Source organism: Pristis pectinata, chromosome 20, assembly GCF_009764475.1.
Source record: "Pristis pectinata isolate sPriPec2 chromosome 20, sPriPec2.1.pri, whole genome shotgun sequence".
Classification (NCBI taxonomy): domain Eukaryota; kingdom Metazoa; phylum Chordata; class Chondrichthyes; order Rhinopristiformes; family Pristidae; genus Pristis; species Pristis pectinata.
Window position 1 is genome coordinate 2,831,244 of NC_067424.1, and position 16,576 is coordinate 2,847,819.

The window sequence follows — 16,576 nt, forward strand, 5'->3', positions numbered from 1 at the left end:
GTTCTGGCAAACCTGTCCACAAGGATATTAGTCCCCCTACAGTTCGGGTGTAATCCGTCCCTTTTGTACAGGTCATACCTTCCCCAGAAGAGATCCCAATGATCCACAAATCTGAACCCCTGCCCCAATTTCTCAGCCACACATTCATCTGCCAAATCAGACATGGTGGTCAAGGGGCCTGTTCCTGTGCTGTACTGTTTGTAAGTTTTATGTATGACACTGGAATGGAAGTAAGGCATCCTTAATCCCAAGCGAAGAAGGACATAGCTGAAGCATAACCACCCTAATCTGGTATTCAATTTCCCTAGCAATAAACAAAAATATTCTGTTAACTTTCCTAATACATGCTGCACATCTCTGTACTGTTATTGATTTTACCTGTACTACCTCAATGCACTCTGTAATAACCCAATGTAACTGCACTGTGTAATGAATTGATCTGTACCTCGGTACAAGTGACAATAATAAACCAATACCAAAACCAATACATACATTACCAGCCTTCTGTGAATTATACACCAGTACATCCAGATCCCTCTGCCATATCACCATTTAGCTCATATGCCTTTTTTCTCAAAAATATTCCAACGAAAATAAACAATTTCACACTTCCCACATTATACCCCAATTCCCAATCTTAACCTAATCCCTTAACTATTTTGTATTCACTCAAGACTCTCCTTAAAACCTTTGTACAATCTAGCCCTCTGGGTCTGGGTAGGAACGTTTGGGTGGGTGCGCTCGGTGTTCCACCCGGAGCTGGGAGGGTGGGACAGAAGATGGCGGGTCGGCGGGTGAAGTGGGACGATTAACGTGAGGGCCGCGGCCGGTCAGCGGGGGCGGGAGACGCACCGGGAGACGATGTTCGCCAAGGGTTTCCGCGTCAAGTCCAACAGCGCGATGAAGGGATCGGACAGGTGAGCTCATGGTGCTGCGGCCCGGCCGGCCGGGGGAGGCGCCGCCCTCGCCTGCCCTCCCGCCCCGGCCGACCCGCCGGCCGCCGCCGTCAGAATGCCGCATTCAGGCGTCAGCGGGGCTCCGGTCTGGTCTGGCCCGGCCCGGCCCGGGCGGGCTGGCAGGCGGCCCTCCCGCCTCCGGGTCTCCGCAGAGACCCCGGGCTCTCCCGGGGAACCGGTCCGGCCCTTCCCCGGGGGCGAGGGTATTGGTATCGGTTTATTGGGATTGGTTTATTATTGTCACTTGTACCGAGGTGCAGTGAAAAACTTGTCTTGCAAACCGATCGTACAGGTCAATTCATTACACAGTGCAGTTACATTGAGTTAGTACAGAGTGCATTGATGTAGTACAGGTAAAAACAATAACAGTACAGAGTAAAGGGTCACAGCTACAGAGAAAGTGCAGTGCAATAAGGTGCAAGGTCACAACAAGGTAGATCGTGAGGTCAGGGTCCATCTCCTTGTATAAGGGAACCGTTCAATAGTCTTATCACAGTGGGGTAGAAGCTGTCCTTGAGCCTGGTGGGACGTGCCCTCAGGCACCTGTATCTTCTACCCGATGGATAAGGAGAGAAGAGAGAATGTCCCGGGTGGGTGGGGTCTTTGATTATGCCGGCTGCTTCACCAAGACAACCCTCCACTGTTGGAGGGTTCAACGGCACTGAGAACTGGGGACAGCGGGGAGGGTGCAGGACGTTCCCCAGGGGCGAGGGGAACGCAGAGTCCGGTGCCACACCCTGCTGCCAGAGGGTTAAACAGCACCGAGAACTGGAGACAGCGGGGAGGGTGCAGGAGGTTCCCCAGGATGCTGCCTGGATTAGAGAGTAGGTGCTGTGAGGGAAGGTTGGACAGCCTTGGGTTATTTTCTCTGGAGGCTTGAGGGGAGACCTGATAGAGGTTTTTAAAATTATGAGAGTCACAGATAGGATAGACAGCCAGAATCTTTTCTCCAGGGTAGAAATGTTGAACACCAGAGGACGTGCTTTTAAGCTTAGAGGGGGGAAGTATAAAGGCGATGTGATGGGCAAGTTTTTTGTACAGAGTGGTAGGTGCCTGTAATGAGTTATCAGGAATAGTAGTGGAAGCAGGCAGTTTGGTGGAGTTTGAGGCTTTTAGATATATGGAGGGATATGGGTGATACACAGGAGGAGGGCATTTAGTATAAATTGGCATCAAGATCAGCACAACATCGTTGGCTGAATGGCCTGTCCAGTGCTGTACTGTTCTATGTAGATGCTCGGGTCAAGCTACAACTAGAGAGAAACATCATGTTTCAGGTTCAAAGCCATCAACCTGAAACATTAAGAATTGGAACAGGATTCACCATATGAACAAGTCAGTGGGTGTATTTAAGGTAGAGGACATTTTTGTTTGGTACATAACACCATTACCGCATTTGGCACCCTGAGGTGATGCATCCTTCTGTTGCTTTAGGGGCTTTGCTATTGGACTCAGCCCCTCCAGGTCCAGGAGCCAAGGAGCCTTAGACTGTTGTCCTTCCCCAGAGACTTTGCGTTGGCTGCACCAAATTTCAGTGCATCCCTCAGCATGCATTCCTGCAGCCTGGAATGTAACAGTCGGCAGCGTTCTCTTATGGACATCTCACTGAAACCAACAAGTTTCAGGCAGACCAAAGTGCGCCTTTCGCCAAGGAGGGGAATCGAATTGTCCAAGTTTCAGGACAATTGCATCAGTACTGAGTGTGGAGAGGGAAGCTAGCTGCTATAAAGAGGAAACGGGGGGAAAGGTGAGATGGGGGGGTGGGGTGAGGTATAGTGGGCAGGTAGGTGAAGGTGGAGACAGCTGCTGGAGGGTGATGAGCAGGGACACAAAGGCTACCAGTGCTGGAATCTGATAAGTATGGAAGGTGATAATGGGAACCATTTGGAGAGAGGTGAAGGGCAGATGGGGAGGGGATCTGGTGGGTGACGTGTGTGGGTAGAAGGTGGATGGAACCAGGAGGGGAACAAAAGTGGGTGATGGGGGGGCTGGAGGGCGGTATGTCAAAGGGAACAAAAATGGGAGGACAACAAATGGATTGGAAGGAGAAAGAGGGAAGAACGTAGGAGGTAAAGGTTACCAGAAATTTAGAAAATTCAATGTTCATACCATTGGATTGAAGGCTACTCAGATGAAATATGAGGTGCCGTTCTAGTTTGTGTTGGGCCTCACCCTGGCAGTGCAGAAGGCCAAGGATAGCAGGTCAGTGTGGAAATGGAAAGATGAGTTGAAATGGCATGCTACTGGGAGCTAGGAATATCCATTACAGTAACCAGTCACGTAACCTCTGCTTGGTCTTGCTGATGTAGAGGAGGCCCGGAGCACCTAATGCATTAGATGAGATTCCTTGCCCAGAAGGGCAATTTAGATCCCTCCTTGGTGTCTACACTATCAATCCCCCCTTGGAATATTACTTAGTCCATCATCAAAGAACTAAAATGATTCCCTTTTCATGAAACTATATTGCGTCTGATTGTGTTATGGTCTTCTGAATGTTCTGCTTCTATTTCCATTGGATTCTAGGACTTTCTTAATGACAGATGTTAGCCTAAGTGGCCTAGAGTTTCCTGCTGTTACTCTTCTGGTTTTCTCATCACTGGGTCCCTTCCAGAATTTTGGGAATTTTTGGAAAATCGTATCCAATTCATCTAATGTTATTAATGCCAATTTTTAAAAAAATTCCCTAGGATAATAGGCCACGAAACCCAGGAAATTGTAAGCCTTTAGCCCCATTAGTTTGCCAGTACATTTCTTTGGTGATGGTGCTCATTTTAACTTCTTCCCTCTCTTTTGGCCCCAGATTCTTTAGGATTACTGGAATGCTTTTATAGTGTTGCCTTCCATGAGCCTGAAGACCCACACTTCAGAAGCAGCTTCTCTTCCTCTGCCATCAGGTTACTGAATGGTCCATGAACACTACCTCATTTTTTTTTGCACTATTTATTAATTTTTGTAATTTATAGTACATTTTGTCTCTTTGCACTGTACTGCTGCCTCAAAACAACAAATTTCGTATACTAATGTCAAGAGGCAGTGTACTCTTAAGGGCAAGACCCTTAACAGTGTTGAAGAGCAGAGAGACCTTGGGGTGCAAGTCCATAACTCATTGAAAGTGACTACACAGGTAGACAGGGTGGTTAAGAAGGCGTATGGAATGCTTATATTTATTAATCGTGGTATCGAGTATAGGAGTCAAGAAGTTATGATGCATCTCTATAGAGCACTGGTTGGGCCGCATTTAGAGTATTGCGTGCAGTTCTGGTCACCTCACTCCAAAAAGGATGTCGAGGCTTTAGAGAGGGTGCAGAGGAGGTTTACTAGGATGCTGCCTGGATTAGAGGGCATGTGCTATCAGGAGAGGCTGGACAAACTTGGGCTCTTTTCTCTGGAGCTACAGAGGCTGAGGGGTGATCTGTTGGAAATGTATAAAATTATGAGGGGCATTGATAGGGCGGACATGCAATATCTTTTTCCCATTATTGAGCGATCCAATACCAGAGGGCATGCATTTAAGGTGAGAGGGGGTAGGTTCAGAACAGACGTGAAGGGTACATTTTTTGCTGAGTGAGTGGTGAATGCTTGGAATGCGTTGCCTGATAGGGTGGTGGAGGCAAACTCACCGGGGGCTTTTAAGAGGGGCTTGGATGGGCACATGAATGAGAGGAAAATGGAGGGATATGAGCATTCTGTAGGTAGGAGGGAATAGCTATGTCGGCACAACATTGTGGGCCGAAGGGCCTGTTCTGTGTTGTACTGTTCTATGTTCTATATAAGTCAGTGATAATAAATCTGATTCTGACAAATACATAATAGATGCCCAAGCTCTCTGCTGTTTCTTTATTTACCTTTATTATTTGTTCAAACTAATAAAAAACAAAATAATGAAAATACCCAGCGAGTCAGGCAGTATCTGTGGAGAGTAAAACAGAGGTAACATTTCCATTTTTCCTTAAGACATAGAAGAAGCCCATTTCAGCTGATCGTCTATGCTGGCTCACAGATCAATCCCATTCCCCACTAATTTTCCCCATACTCTATTCTTCACACATCCCATCAACTCCCCACAGATTCTCCTACCACCAACCTAAGCATCAGGGGCAATTTGTAGTTGTCAATTAACCTAGCAACTGGCACATTGTTGGGTTGTGGGAGGCCCAGGATCTGAACTCCTCTTTATGTACTTGCATTATTTTACTCTCATCATCTGTTTTCTTACTTTTCACTTTTCAAATATTATCCTTCACAGATACTGACTGATCCACTTTGGTATTTCCAGCATCTGCCATATTTTAGTTTGGGGTCGAGTCTATTGAGCTTGAGTTAAGCCAGATGTAGACTTTAAATTCAATAATTAAATAAATTTGAAACAAAAGCAGTAGTCTCAGCAATGGTGCCTGTGAGACTACTGGTGCAACAAGGCCTGTGGTTAACTGTCATCTTTTTCAGAAGGTACTCTGCCTTTCTTGCTTGGTGCAGCCTTTCCATGACACCAGTCACAAATGTGGTTGACTATTAGCTGCCCTAAATAGCCTATGGTCAATTGAGGGCGAATGAAAAATACCAGCCTTGGCAGTGCCTTTCATAACCAGTAAACTAAAAATAAAATGCCTCTGCATTTTTGCTTTTCTTACTGTAACAAAGTTTCAGATTTTTTTTCCAACAACATTTTGTGTAAAATTTACAAGACTGTATTATATCACAATCAAAATGTCGCAGTGCAGTTTGGTTATATATGGTAAGTAAATAGTTCTGGTGAAAGGTTATCATCCTAACTTTGTTTCCCCCCTCTGCTGAACCTCCTAACCTGATGAGTGTGTCAGCCGCTGTCTTTAAGGAGTTTGTACGTTCTCCCCGTGTCTGCGTGGGTTTCCTCCGGGTGCTCCAGTTTCCTCCCACATTCCAAAGACGTACAGGTTAGGAGTTGTGGGCATGCTATGTTGGTGCTGGAAGAGTGGTAACACTTGCGGGCTACCCCCAGCACATTCTCAGTAATGCAGAAAGATGCATTTCACTGTGTGCTTTGATGTACATGTGACTAATAGATAAATATCTCTTCAATTTTTACTCTCAGATTTTTCAGTCTCCACGGTGTTTTGTCTTTGTGGCCCTCTAGAATGCACTGGAGATAAATTAACGTTTATATTATGTGAACTATTCCTGTTACATTCATTACTTGTAGATAAGGAAATTAGGATTAGTGTTAGATCCAGAGAGGAGGCATTACAATTGCCAGAGAAAACAGCAGGCTTGATGATTAGGTGCAGTTTAGAAATCAGCAAATGAGGACAAAATGATTGATTAAGAGGGGGAAAACAAGAGTATGGGAGCAAATTTGCAGGGACCTTAAAAACTAACCCTGAAAGCTTCTAAAACTATGTGAAGAGGAAAAGGTGAGTGAAGACAAATGTAGATTCCCTACAGCCAGAAACAAGAGAAATTATAACCGGGAACAAAGGAAAGGCAAAAGAATTATCACGTACTAAGGTTCTGTCTTCACAAAGAAGGGCACAAGTAACCTATGTTAGGGAACCCAGGGGTCTGGAGAGAGGGAGGAACTAAAGCAAATAATTATCAGTAAAGAAATAGTGCTAGGGAAATTAACAAATCCCCAGGGCCTGACGTGGACAAAACAAGGGAGATGATTGTGGATTTTAGAAAGGCCCAGGCTGACCACTCACCCCTGTGCATCAATGGCACCATTGTACAGAGAGTCAGCTGTATACACATAGCAGACAACCTGTCCTGGTCAACCAACACCACTTCCTTTGCCAAGAAGGCACAGCAGCGTCTCTACTTTTTACAGCGGCTGAAGCAAGCAAACCTGCCACCCCCCCCACCCTCGCCACATTCTACAGGGGTACCATTGAGAGTGTCCTGACCAGCTGCATCTATGCCTGGTACAGTAACTGTAACACCTCAGACCGCCAGACTCTGCGGAGAATTACGAGTACTGCTAGAAATATCATTGGAGTACCTCTTCCCTCCATCCTGGATATCTACAACACACGATGCACCCGCAAGGCCTGCAGAATCATAGATGACCCCTCTCATTCCCTCTCACGACCTATTGGTCCCACTGCCATCTGGCATGCCGTACCAGAGCATCTGAGCCAGAACTACTAGACTGTACAACAGCTTTTTTCCCCCAGGCTGTCAGGCTCTGGAATACCCTGGAGGCAGTCTCAGACAAATGCCACGTCAAAAGCCCCGGTTTGCACAATGGCGTATAAGAACCTTAGCTGCTGCTGAACATGTTTATACATGTAGTGCAACACAGAGTTCTGTGTTTTCTTCGTCCAACTCGGTTTTGCACTAACCCTGCACTAACTTTGTACTCTGTATGTACTGTTTTTTGCACTATTTGTACTTGCACAATTTTTTTTGTCTGCGTTTATTGTACGTCCTCTGTTCTATGTATGTGTGAGTCTGGGGGAAACAACATTTCGTCCCTCCTTGTGTTTTTATAGCATATGGGTGAATGACAGTAACGTATAACTTGAACTTGATAACCTGCACCCTGGAGTACTAAAAGAAATGGCCATGGAAATAGTGGATGCATTGGTTGCCAGCTTCCAAATTCCTTTGGCTCTGGGCAGTTGCTGCAGACTGGAGGGTTTCAAATGTGAAATCCCACTAAACAAAAAAGGAAAGGTAAAAATGGAGTTGTAGGGAACATGCTAATGTCTATTATAAAAGATGCAATAGAAGAACACAAGATTAGACAAAATCAGCGCAGGTTTATAAAAGAAATATTATGCTTAACAAATCTACTGGAGTTTTCTGAGGATGTAACTGGTATAACGGATAAGGATGAACCAGTGGATGTGGTGTGCTTAGACTGAATTGATTGATAATCAGGAAACGAGGAGTAGGAATAAGCGAGTCTTTTTCCATCTGACAGGCAGTGACGAGTGGGTGTCACGCAGATCGATGCATGGGTTTCACATGTTCATTAGATATTTCAATGATCTGGATGCGGGAGCTAAGTGGAACACTAAGTTTGCAGATGACGCAAAGGAGAGGGCAGTGGTGGTGGGGTTGAAGTGTGAGCTGTGACGAGGGTGCAGAGCCTCCAACATGATTTAGACAATTTAGGTGAGTGGGCAAATGTGCGGCAGATGCAGCTTAATGTGGATAAATGAGAGGTTATCCACTTTAGTTCTAAAAACAGAAAAGCAGATTATTATCTAATGGTGATAGATTGGGAAAAGGGAATTGACCTGCCCTTGTACAGTGCTCAGGTGCAGCAAGCAGTTAGGAAGGCAAATGCTATGTTGATATTCATTGCAAGAGGATCTGAGTACAGGAGCAAGGATGTCTTGCTGCAGCTATACAGGACATGGGTAAGATCCCATCAGGGAAATGAGAAGGTGGGTAGGGAAGTAGATGATGAGTTTTGGTCTCCTTATCTGTGGAAGGTTGGGGAGAATGCAGTTGAGGTTTACTAAGACCGAATCCTAGGATGGCAGTCGTATGAGGAGAGGTTGGGTTGGTTAAGCATATATACTTAAGTATGTTTTGTTTTACAGCATCCTTCATTACCTCTGGAATTCCCAAAATGCTCTGGGTCACTAAAGTACCTTTTGAAGTGTTGCCACTGTTGCGCTACAGGAAGCACATGGTTTCCTAGTGCTATGTGAAATAAAGCAGTGAAACAGAAGTTATCTTGCACGACGATTTCCATGGAAAGCTGTCCGTGATACTATGTATCCTACTCTTGCTGTGAGGTTTCTAAGATAGTGAATGTGCACACAGCTCAGTGCTAAACCAAACTGGAATGGAGAGTGTATATGTCAAAGTGTGTATGGAGAGTGTGGAATTTTTGTGATAATATTTCAACTAGAGGGAGAAAGGACAACTTCACTTAATGGTATGTTTAAAAAAAACACTCTTCTTATATCAGGCGAATCTATAACTAGCTCTATCTATATTTTCAATGATAACTAACAAATAAATAAAAACTATATTTCTATCTGATTAAAGGGAAGAAATCCAAATCACTGATTGTTTGGGGTTTAATTGAATACTGTTCCCTTCTGCTCCACAGGAGGAAGCTCAGGGCAGATGTACAAGCTGCCTTTTCTTTATCTGCTGATCAATTATCACATCTTATACCCAACAAAGAGGACCTGAACGTGGTGAAAATGTACCTGAACAAAGGAGAAGCGGTGACTGTTTATGTTTTGAATAAAAACCCCATCTTCTTTGAAATAGACAAGAGACTTTATCCGACAGGTAGTGGTTTAATTTTGATGATTTTCTAATGGCCCATGAAAGAGCAGAGTTGTTGATCGTTACAAACTTGTGCAACGTCTATGATTCTGCCCTATGCTATTTAACCTTTCAGATGTAAGCTGTTTTGCTCCAGTATGAAAAAGTATATTGTGATGTTTGACGTTTGCTGGTTATTTTGAGGGGAATCTTTGAATTGCTCAAAGTTCCATAGCAAGGCAGCCTTGGATTTACAAACTGGCTTAGTTGGAGAGAGAGAGTTGGGAAATCAGAAATTTTATTGTTTGAGACTGGCGCAGATTATGTGTCAGCATTTCCTGTTGACTGCTTGAATCATTGATCTGTGACGATTGAGAGGATTCAGAAGACCTGCAAACCAAACCATTGTTGAATCATTCCACCTGCCAAGGTACTGAAGCTGATGGAGAAATGTACGACATGGGTTTTCAGTTCAGAGGTACCTCGCCTGTAAAAAAGTATTTTGCACTGGGGATTGAGCTATAGGTGAAAGATGAAAGTTAAACTATTCTTTAATCTTTAGACAGGCGAGTTGGAAATCAGGCTGCTGAAAATCTCCTAACATTTGTTTGTTTTATTTGGTCAATTTTTGTAAGGAGCAACTTATTTCTCATGGAGCATGAAGCTGATCTCATTGAAACATACAACATTCTTAAGGGGCTTGACAGGGTAAATACAGAGATGATATTTTCCCTGACTGGTGTGGCTAGAACCAAGAGTCCCAGTCTCAAATTTGGGACAAAGATAAGAATAAATCTTTAGAATTCTCTATCCACAAGGGCTGTTGAGGCTTATTCACTGAATTTGGTCAAGGCAGAGATCGGTGTTCGGATATTATGGGATTCAAAGGATATGGGGTTATTGCAGGAAAAAAATCAGCCATGATCTTATTCAATGTTGTTGCAGGAACGAGGGTCCAAATGACCCACTTCTGCCTCTATTGCTTGCAAATCTCAGAAATAATACTTCTTCCTAAGAACGATTAAGTTGATTGGTTAGAACTAAGGTAGGAAATGTTTTCTATGACAGATAATTATTACCTCTCCCTTAACATTCCCAGAGGAATATTTCATTGAAGTTGCTGGTATGACCTTCGCTGTGCAGATAATAGCTGCAATTTACTCATGATTAATAGGCTCCTACTCTGTTTATTTCAGAGAACACTTCAAAAGAGCATAATACCACAGTTAGTTGGGTAGAAGTTTCAACTGGGGGAGGCAATAGTAAGTAAATTTATAAAGCAAGTGTGATAATAGGAGGAGTCAATGAACCATGTGGGCAGAGGGAAAAAAACTGTTCAAATTTGGGTGATAAAAGACTTGCAAATATGTTTTACTTCACGTTAATACCTGACAAAATTACGATTATTTTACTGTACTTTGCTACTGAAAATCCATCTTCAAGATGAGAGGTCTTTGTTCTTCATTGTATCACATGTTTGACCTTCCTATCTATTGCCCGATGCTAGGGTGTTTGTGACAAGACCTCATCATTCCCTAATGTTGGCTATCAGCTCTGTCTGGTGCCTTCCACAAAGCCACCCACAACACTGGTTAGATTGTTTCCAGTGCCCAAGACCGGTGATTTAAATGCTTGTTTGTAATCAGTGAATCCATTGGAATTGGTACCAGCAGGATTACTCTTTTGGCTTCTCAGCACATTAGCTTCAGTTGAGAGAGTGGGTGGACTTGTAAGTCATTTTGTCAGTTTGATTTCTACAGATTAACCTGAGCAAACAGATCCCCTGTGGAGAGGCAAGGAATGGCAGCTAGACTTCCCCATTTCACCACACATGCAGATTCCAGAAGCTGATGTTAGGTTCCCTCTATGAAAACACTCAGCACTGGTAGCCCCACTGTTATAATCACTGTAAATTCTGCATCATTGAATCTTCATGTCCAATGTCAAACAGATGTTGCAACATTGATATTCTTATCCTTTTTATGGTCCATTTTCATTTAAAAAATTGTTCAATAATTCATTTTTAAAATTTTGAGTTCTCATTCCCCTATAATACTTGCATCTCTTGTATTGATTTATCCGATAATTCTCTTTTTGGCACTGGATTATGAATTTGAATTACAAGGAGACTGTAATCACAGATTCCATTCCTTGTGTCTGGTGAGTGAGCAAATGGGGTCATGCTTGAAGTGACAAAATACTTAAGCTAAGGACCTGAACAAGATTACTACAATCTAGTCAAGATTACTAGAGAGAAGGTGCTCTGGAAGCTAAATGGACTAAGGACACATAAGTCTCCCGGACCGGATGAAGTGTACCCCTGGCTCTGGCTTTAGAAATTTGAGGCATTGGAGATGATTTTCCAGAAATCAATAGACTCTGGCATGGTTCCGGAGGACTGGAAGGTCACAAATGTAGTTCCGCTGTTTAAGAAAGGAAGGAGCAGCAAAAGGAAACTTACAGGCCTGTTAGTCTGACATCGGTGGTTGGAAAGTATTGGAGTCGATCGTCAAGGACAAGGTTATGGAACACCTAGAGGTGCATGACAAGATAGGTCTAAGCCAGCATGGTTTCATGAAGGGAAGATCCTGCCTGACAACCTATTGGAATTTTTTGAGGTAACCTCAAGCTAGGATGGACGAGGGAGAAGCTGTGGATGTTGTGTATTTGGATTTTCAAAAGGCTTTCGACAAGGTGCAGCACAAGAGGCTGCTTAATAAGATGAGAGCCCATGGAATTACAGGAAAGATATTAGAATGGGTGGAGCATTGGCTGATAGGCAGAAAGCAAAGGGTGGGAATAATGGGATCCTGTTCTGGTTGGCTGCCGGTTACCAGTGGTGTTCTGCAGGGGTCGGTGTTGGGGCGGCTTCTTTTTACACTGTATATCGATGATTTAGATTATGGAATAAATGGTTTTGTGGCTAAGTTTGCAGATGACACCAAGATAGGTGGAGGAGTAGGGAGTGTTGAAAAAACAAAGGTTGCAGAGAGACTTGGACAGTTTAGGAGAGTGGGCAAAGAAATGGCGGATGAGATACAATGTTGAGCAATGTGCCGTTGTACACTTCGGAAGAAGAAATAAACGGGCAGATTATTATCTAGATGGGGAGAAAATTCAAAATTGCAAAGTGCAAAGGGACTTGGGGGTCCTCGTGCAGGATACCCTAAAGGTTAACCCCCAGGTTGGATCGGCGGTAAGGAAAGCAAATGCTATGTTGGCATTCATTTTGAGAGGAATAGCATATGTAAGGATGTGTTGATGAGGCTCTATGGGGCACTGGTGAGACCTCATTTGGAATACTGTGTGCAGTTTTGGGCCCCATATCTTAGGAAGGATGTACTGATGTTGGAGAGGGTTAAGAGAAGATTTACAAGGATGATTCCAGGATGAAAGAGCTTACATACGAGGAGCGTTTGTCGGCTCTTGGATTGTATTCACTGGAGTACAGAAGAATGAGAGGGGACCTCATAGAAACATTTCGAATGTTGAAAGAACTGGACAGAGTAGATGTGGCTAAGTTGTTTCCCTTGGTGGATGAGTCCAGGACTAGAGGGCACAGTCTTAGAATTAGAGGGTACCCATTTAGAACAGAGATGCGGAGAAATTTTTTTAGCTAGAGGGTTGTGGATTTATGGAATTCTTTGCCACATACAGCTGTGGAGGCCCAATCATTGGTGTTTAAGGCGGAGATTGATAGGTATCTAATTAGTCAGGGTATCAAGGGATATGAGGGAAAAAGCCAGAATTGGGGCTAGATGGGAGAATAGTTTAGCTCATGGTGAAGTGGCGGAGCAGACTCGATGGGCCGAATGGCCTACTTCTGCTCCTTTGTCTTGTGATCTTGTGAACACTGAGACCCGTTCCAGCCACACACAGGCAGATGTGAGTTGATTATTCATTTGTGTCTTGCACTGGGGGCCATTGACTTTGGGGCTCTCATGTGCGCACTATAAGACTGTTATGTATCTCCCCTGACTTCTCGATTCTTTTAACTCTGACACAGAGAGGTAGGTAATGGCCTCTCTGTTGCCTTTTTGTACGCTAGTGTCTATCGTCCGGATTGTTGCCACTAGTAACTCGCTGAAGTGGAGTTATTTGACCTGTTTGTTTTTATTGAACAGTGTATGCCCTGTGGTCCTGTCCGGATTTGCTGGTTGCATTCACAACATGGCCTGCGGTTTTACCAAAACTCGTTGGAGGAGCAGGTGAGACTCCAAACCTTAAAGGCACAAAAGCACATTGTATAAAGGCTCATTTAAAATCGTGTTAGCCTTCATCATAGTTCACATCGTGTAGAAGAAAATGTTTTCCTTATTGTAGTTAATTGCGTGGTTGATTAAGAATTAATGGGTGGTGATGGTCAGCAGGGATTCGCTGGGCCGAAGGGCTCATTCCCATTGCTGTGACTCTCTATGACTCTATTGGTGTGATGCAGCTCAGTAACAACTTGATCGTTATATATTGGAAGTAATTCAGTATCCTCCTTTGCATTTCAATGTTCGTGACTTTCCTAATCACTTCCTTTCTAGAACTCATCCTTTACGTTTGTAACAATATCAAAATCATGGGGATGCTTGAAATGTTCAGCAGCTGAGGCAGGATCCCTGGAGAAACAGATTTAACACTTCAGGTCAACAACCTTTCATCAGATCAAAATATCAACACACTTTTTCTCCATAGATGCTGCCTGACCTGAGGATTTCAGCATGCTTTGCTCTTTTGTAAGTTGCCTCCTCAATGACAATTAGGGTGATAAATGCTGGTCTTCAGTAGTCAGCACTGAATACAAGAGCAGGGAGGTTGTGCTCTGACTCTATAAAACATTGGTCTGAGCTCAGCTGGAGTACTGCACACAGTTCTGCTCACCACACTATAGGACAGCTATGCTAGTGCAGGAGAGGGTGCAGAGGCGATTCACTGGAATAGTACCTGGTCTGGAGCATTTCGGTGATGAGAGACTGGAGCGCAGGAGGGTACAAGGGGACATGATCGAAGTTATGAGCAGTATAGACAGGGTAGACTGCAGGAAACTTTTCCCTGTATTGGAGGTAAATAAAACGCAGGTTTAGGATAAGGGGGAAGAGGTTTAGAGGGCATCTGAGGGTGACCTTCTTCACCCAGAGCATGGTGACTACCTGGAACACACTGCCTGAGAGAGTGGTGGAAGCAGAGTAGCTGACGGCATTTTTCAAGTGTCTAGATGAACTCTTGAATCGCCCAATTATAGAAGTCTACAGGCCAAGTGCTGGAAAATGGGATTAATACAGATGGCTGCCCACTGGTTGGTATGGACGTGGTGGGCTGAAGGGCCTGCTTCTGTGACCATTACTCAGTGGGAGCGTGCACAGTTTTGGTGCTTTTATCTAAAGGATATGGTAGCATTGGAGGTAGTCCAAAGGAAATTCCCCAGGGTAATTCCTGGGATAACAGGGTTGTCCCATCAAGAGAGGCTGGACAGTTTGGGTCTGTAAAGGATCCTAAGGGGGCTTGACAGGTAGACGTTGAGATGTTTTCACTAGTGGGAGAGTCACAAACAAGGGGAGGTAGCTACAGAATAAGGGTCCAGTCACTTAAAACCTCTTTCAGAGTTTAGTGAATGTCTGGAAGTCTCTGTCTCCGAGGGTGGTGGAGGCCGGATCATTAAATATATTCAAAGATGGAGATGGATAAATATTTGAAAGATGGAGGAATTGAGGGTTATTGTCCTGATGCACAGTTTCAACCCAAAATGTCGACAATTCCTTTCCTCCCACAGAGACTGCTCTACCCGCTGAGTTCCTCCAGCATCTGTAGCCTCTTGTGTCTCCACAGGGTTATAGGGACTGGCTCAAGAGGAGTTGAAGCCAGCATAGATCTGCTGTGATTCTACTGAATGGTGGGGCAGACTTGAGGGCTGACTGGCCTACTCCTGCTCCTGTTTTCTTCTGTGGTATCTATCTCTGAGACAGTAGCCTGTGGGCTCAGGCACCACTCGGAAGACTTCAGCATAAGTCTAGGCAGAAGTTGGCACTCCAGTGCAGCACCGAGGGTGTGCCTCCTTGTAGCAGGTACAGTTTTTCCAAAAGAGGTGTTAAACTGGGGCACTACCCGTCCCCTCAGGTGGGTATAATGATCTGGTGGCATTTTCTAGAAGAGCCAAGAAGCCAAAGTTTATCCCTCAGCCAGTGTAACTAAAATAGAGTATCAATTCATGATCCTGTGTGTGGGAGGCTGCTCTATGCAAATTGGCTACTGCATTTACTACATCACAACTTCGGGTGTATCTCAGAGGCTGCAAAATGCTTTGGAACATCCTTAAATTGTTTTTTTTACATTGATTATCCACTTAAAGCCTTTGCTACCATCCACTGTTTCAGTAATGGATTCTCATTTGATTGTATTCTTGTACATTTCTAGTTGTTGTTTAAAAAGTGGCTTTAGTAACTGTAATATATGCTTTTCAGAAGAAAGTGTATTAGTAAACTAAAAATCACTATCTAGGCTTTTTAAAGCTCTTGGGCTGTTGTCCTCCAAATTCAGGAGACATTCACCAATAAAGCTAAGAGCCATTGAGCTGCCAGCATCCTTCTCCTGATAAATTGGTGAAATTGTTTGTGACTTCAAATGAAAATCTGCAAAGAATTGTGATTCAGCTTGAGAGTAAATTCATCTCAGTGTTTGCTTGGCAGCCGGCACTGTTAAGTTAAAGAGATGTTTGTCTTGTCAGCAACCCTTTCTCTCTCCAGAGAAAAGAGACTGCTTGCTCTGAAGCTTCGGGCACCTGCTGGTTTTCAACACTCTTGTATGTACCCTCTAGGTTGCATGAGACGTGATTGAGGAAAAGGTAGTCTCATGTCCAATATTGATAACCTAGGAACACGTGTGTCATCACAGTCAAATAACATGTGAATCTGGCTTCCCACTGCAGTGGTGAGAAGGACATTTTGCTTTGATTTGGATTGCATTGATTGATGGGACCGTGCAGGAGTTGGGAGAAATGCAGGTGATAATTAGAATAATAAGTACCTCGTTTTAAAAATACTGTCTGAAAACTGTAAAAGTTACAGTTTAAATTATTATCCACAGTACAATGGGCAGCACTCTCATCACACTCAGTAGGTTGTGGGTCAAAATCCCACCAAAAAGACCCAAACACAATATTTCCCACTGTTATTTTAATGCAGTACCCAGGGATAGCTGTCCATGGTGTCTATTTAATATTTACCCTCAATCTGCTACACTAAAACATTCTCTGATTATTATCATATTGCCTGATGAAGTTCTTCCTGTTGATAGTCATCCAGTGACCCATGTGTAGAAGTATTTTTGCATTTAAACAGTTAAATCTCCCCTCAACATCCTCTGTCCAAAGGAAACTGACCCAGACCATCCAATCTTTCCTCATAACTAATGTTCTTCGGTCCTGG

At 43.9% G+C, this 16,576-nt stretch overlaps 1 protein-coding gene across 4 annotated transcripts in view; it reads left to right on the forward strand.

The window, feature by feature from the left end:
• The first annotated feature begins 709 nt into the window (after positions 1–709).
• Positions 710–16,576, forward strand: part of eif2d (eukaryotic translation initiation factor 2D) — a 38,843-nt gene continuing 22,976 nt past the window's right edge. Inside the window, exons 1-4 of one of the 4 annotated variants that reach the window (XM_052034792.1) lie at positions 13,300–13,375; positions 13,700–13,891; positions 14,982–15,217; positions 15,967–16,152. Coding sequence is in view for 1 of the 4 variants with exons in the window: in XM_052034791.1 (XP_051890751.1) it covers positions 862–917; positions 9,004–9,191; positions 13,292–13,375 (328 nt within the window). In the remaining 3 variants the exon portion in view is untranslated. Of the gene's footprint in view, positions 918–9,003; positions 9,192–13,291; positions 13,376–13,699; positions 13,892–14,981; positions 15,218–15,966; positions 16,153–16,576 lie in introns of those variants that run through there. The other 3 variants (XM_052034791.1, XM_052034793.1, XM_052034794.1) reach the window with 3 other exon arrangements.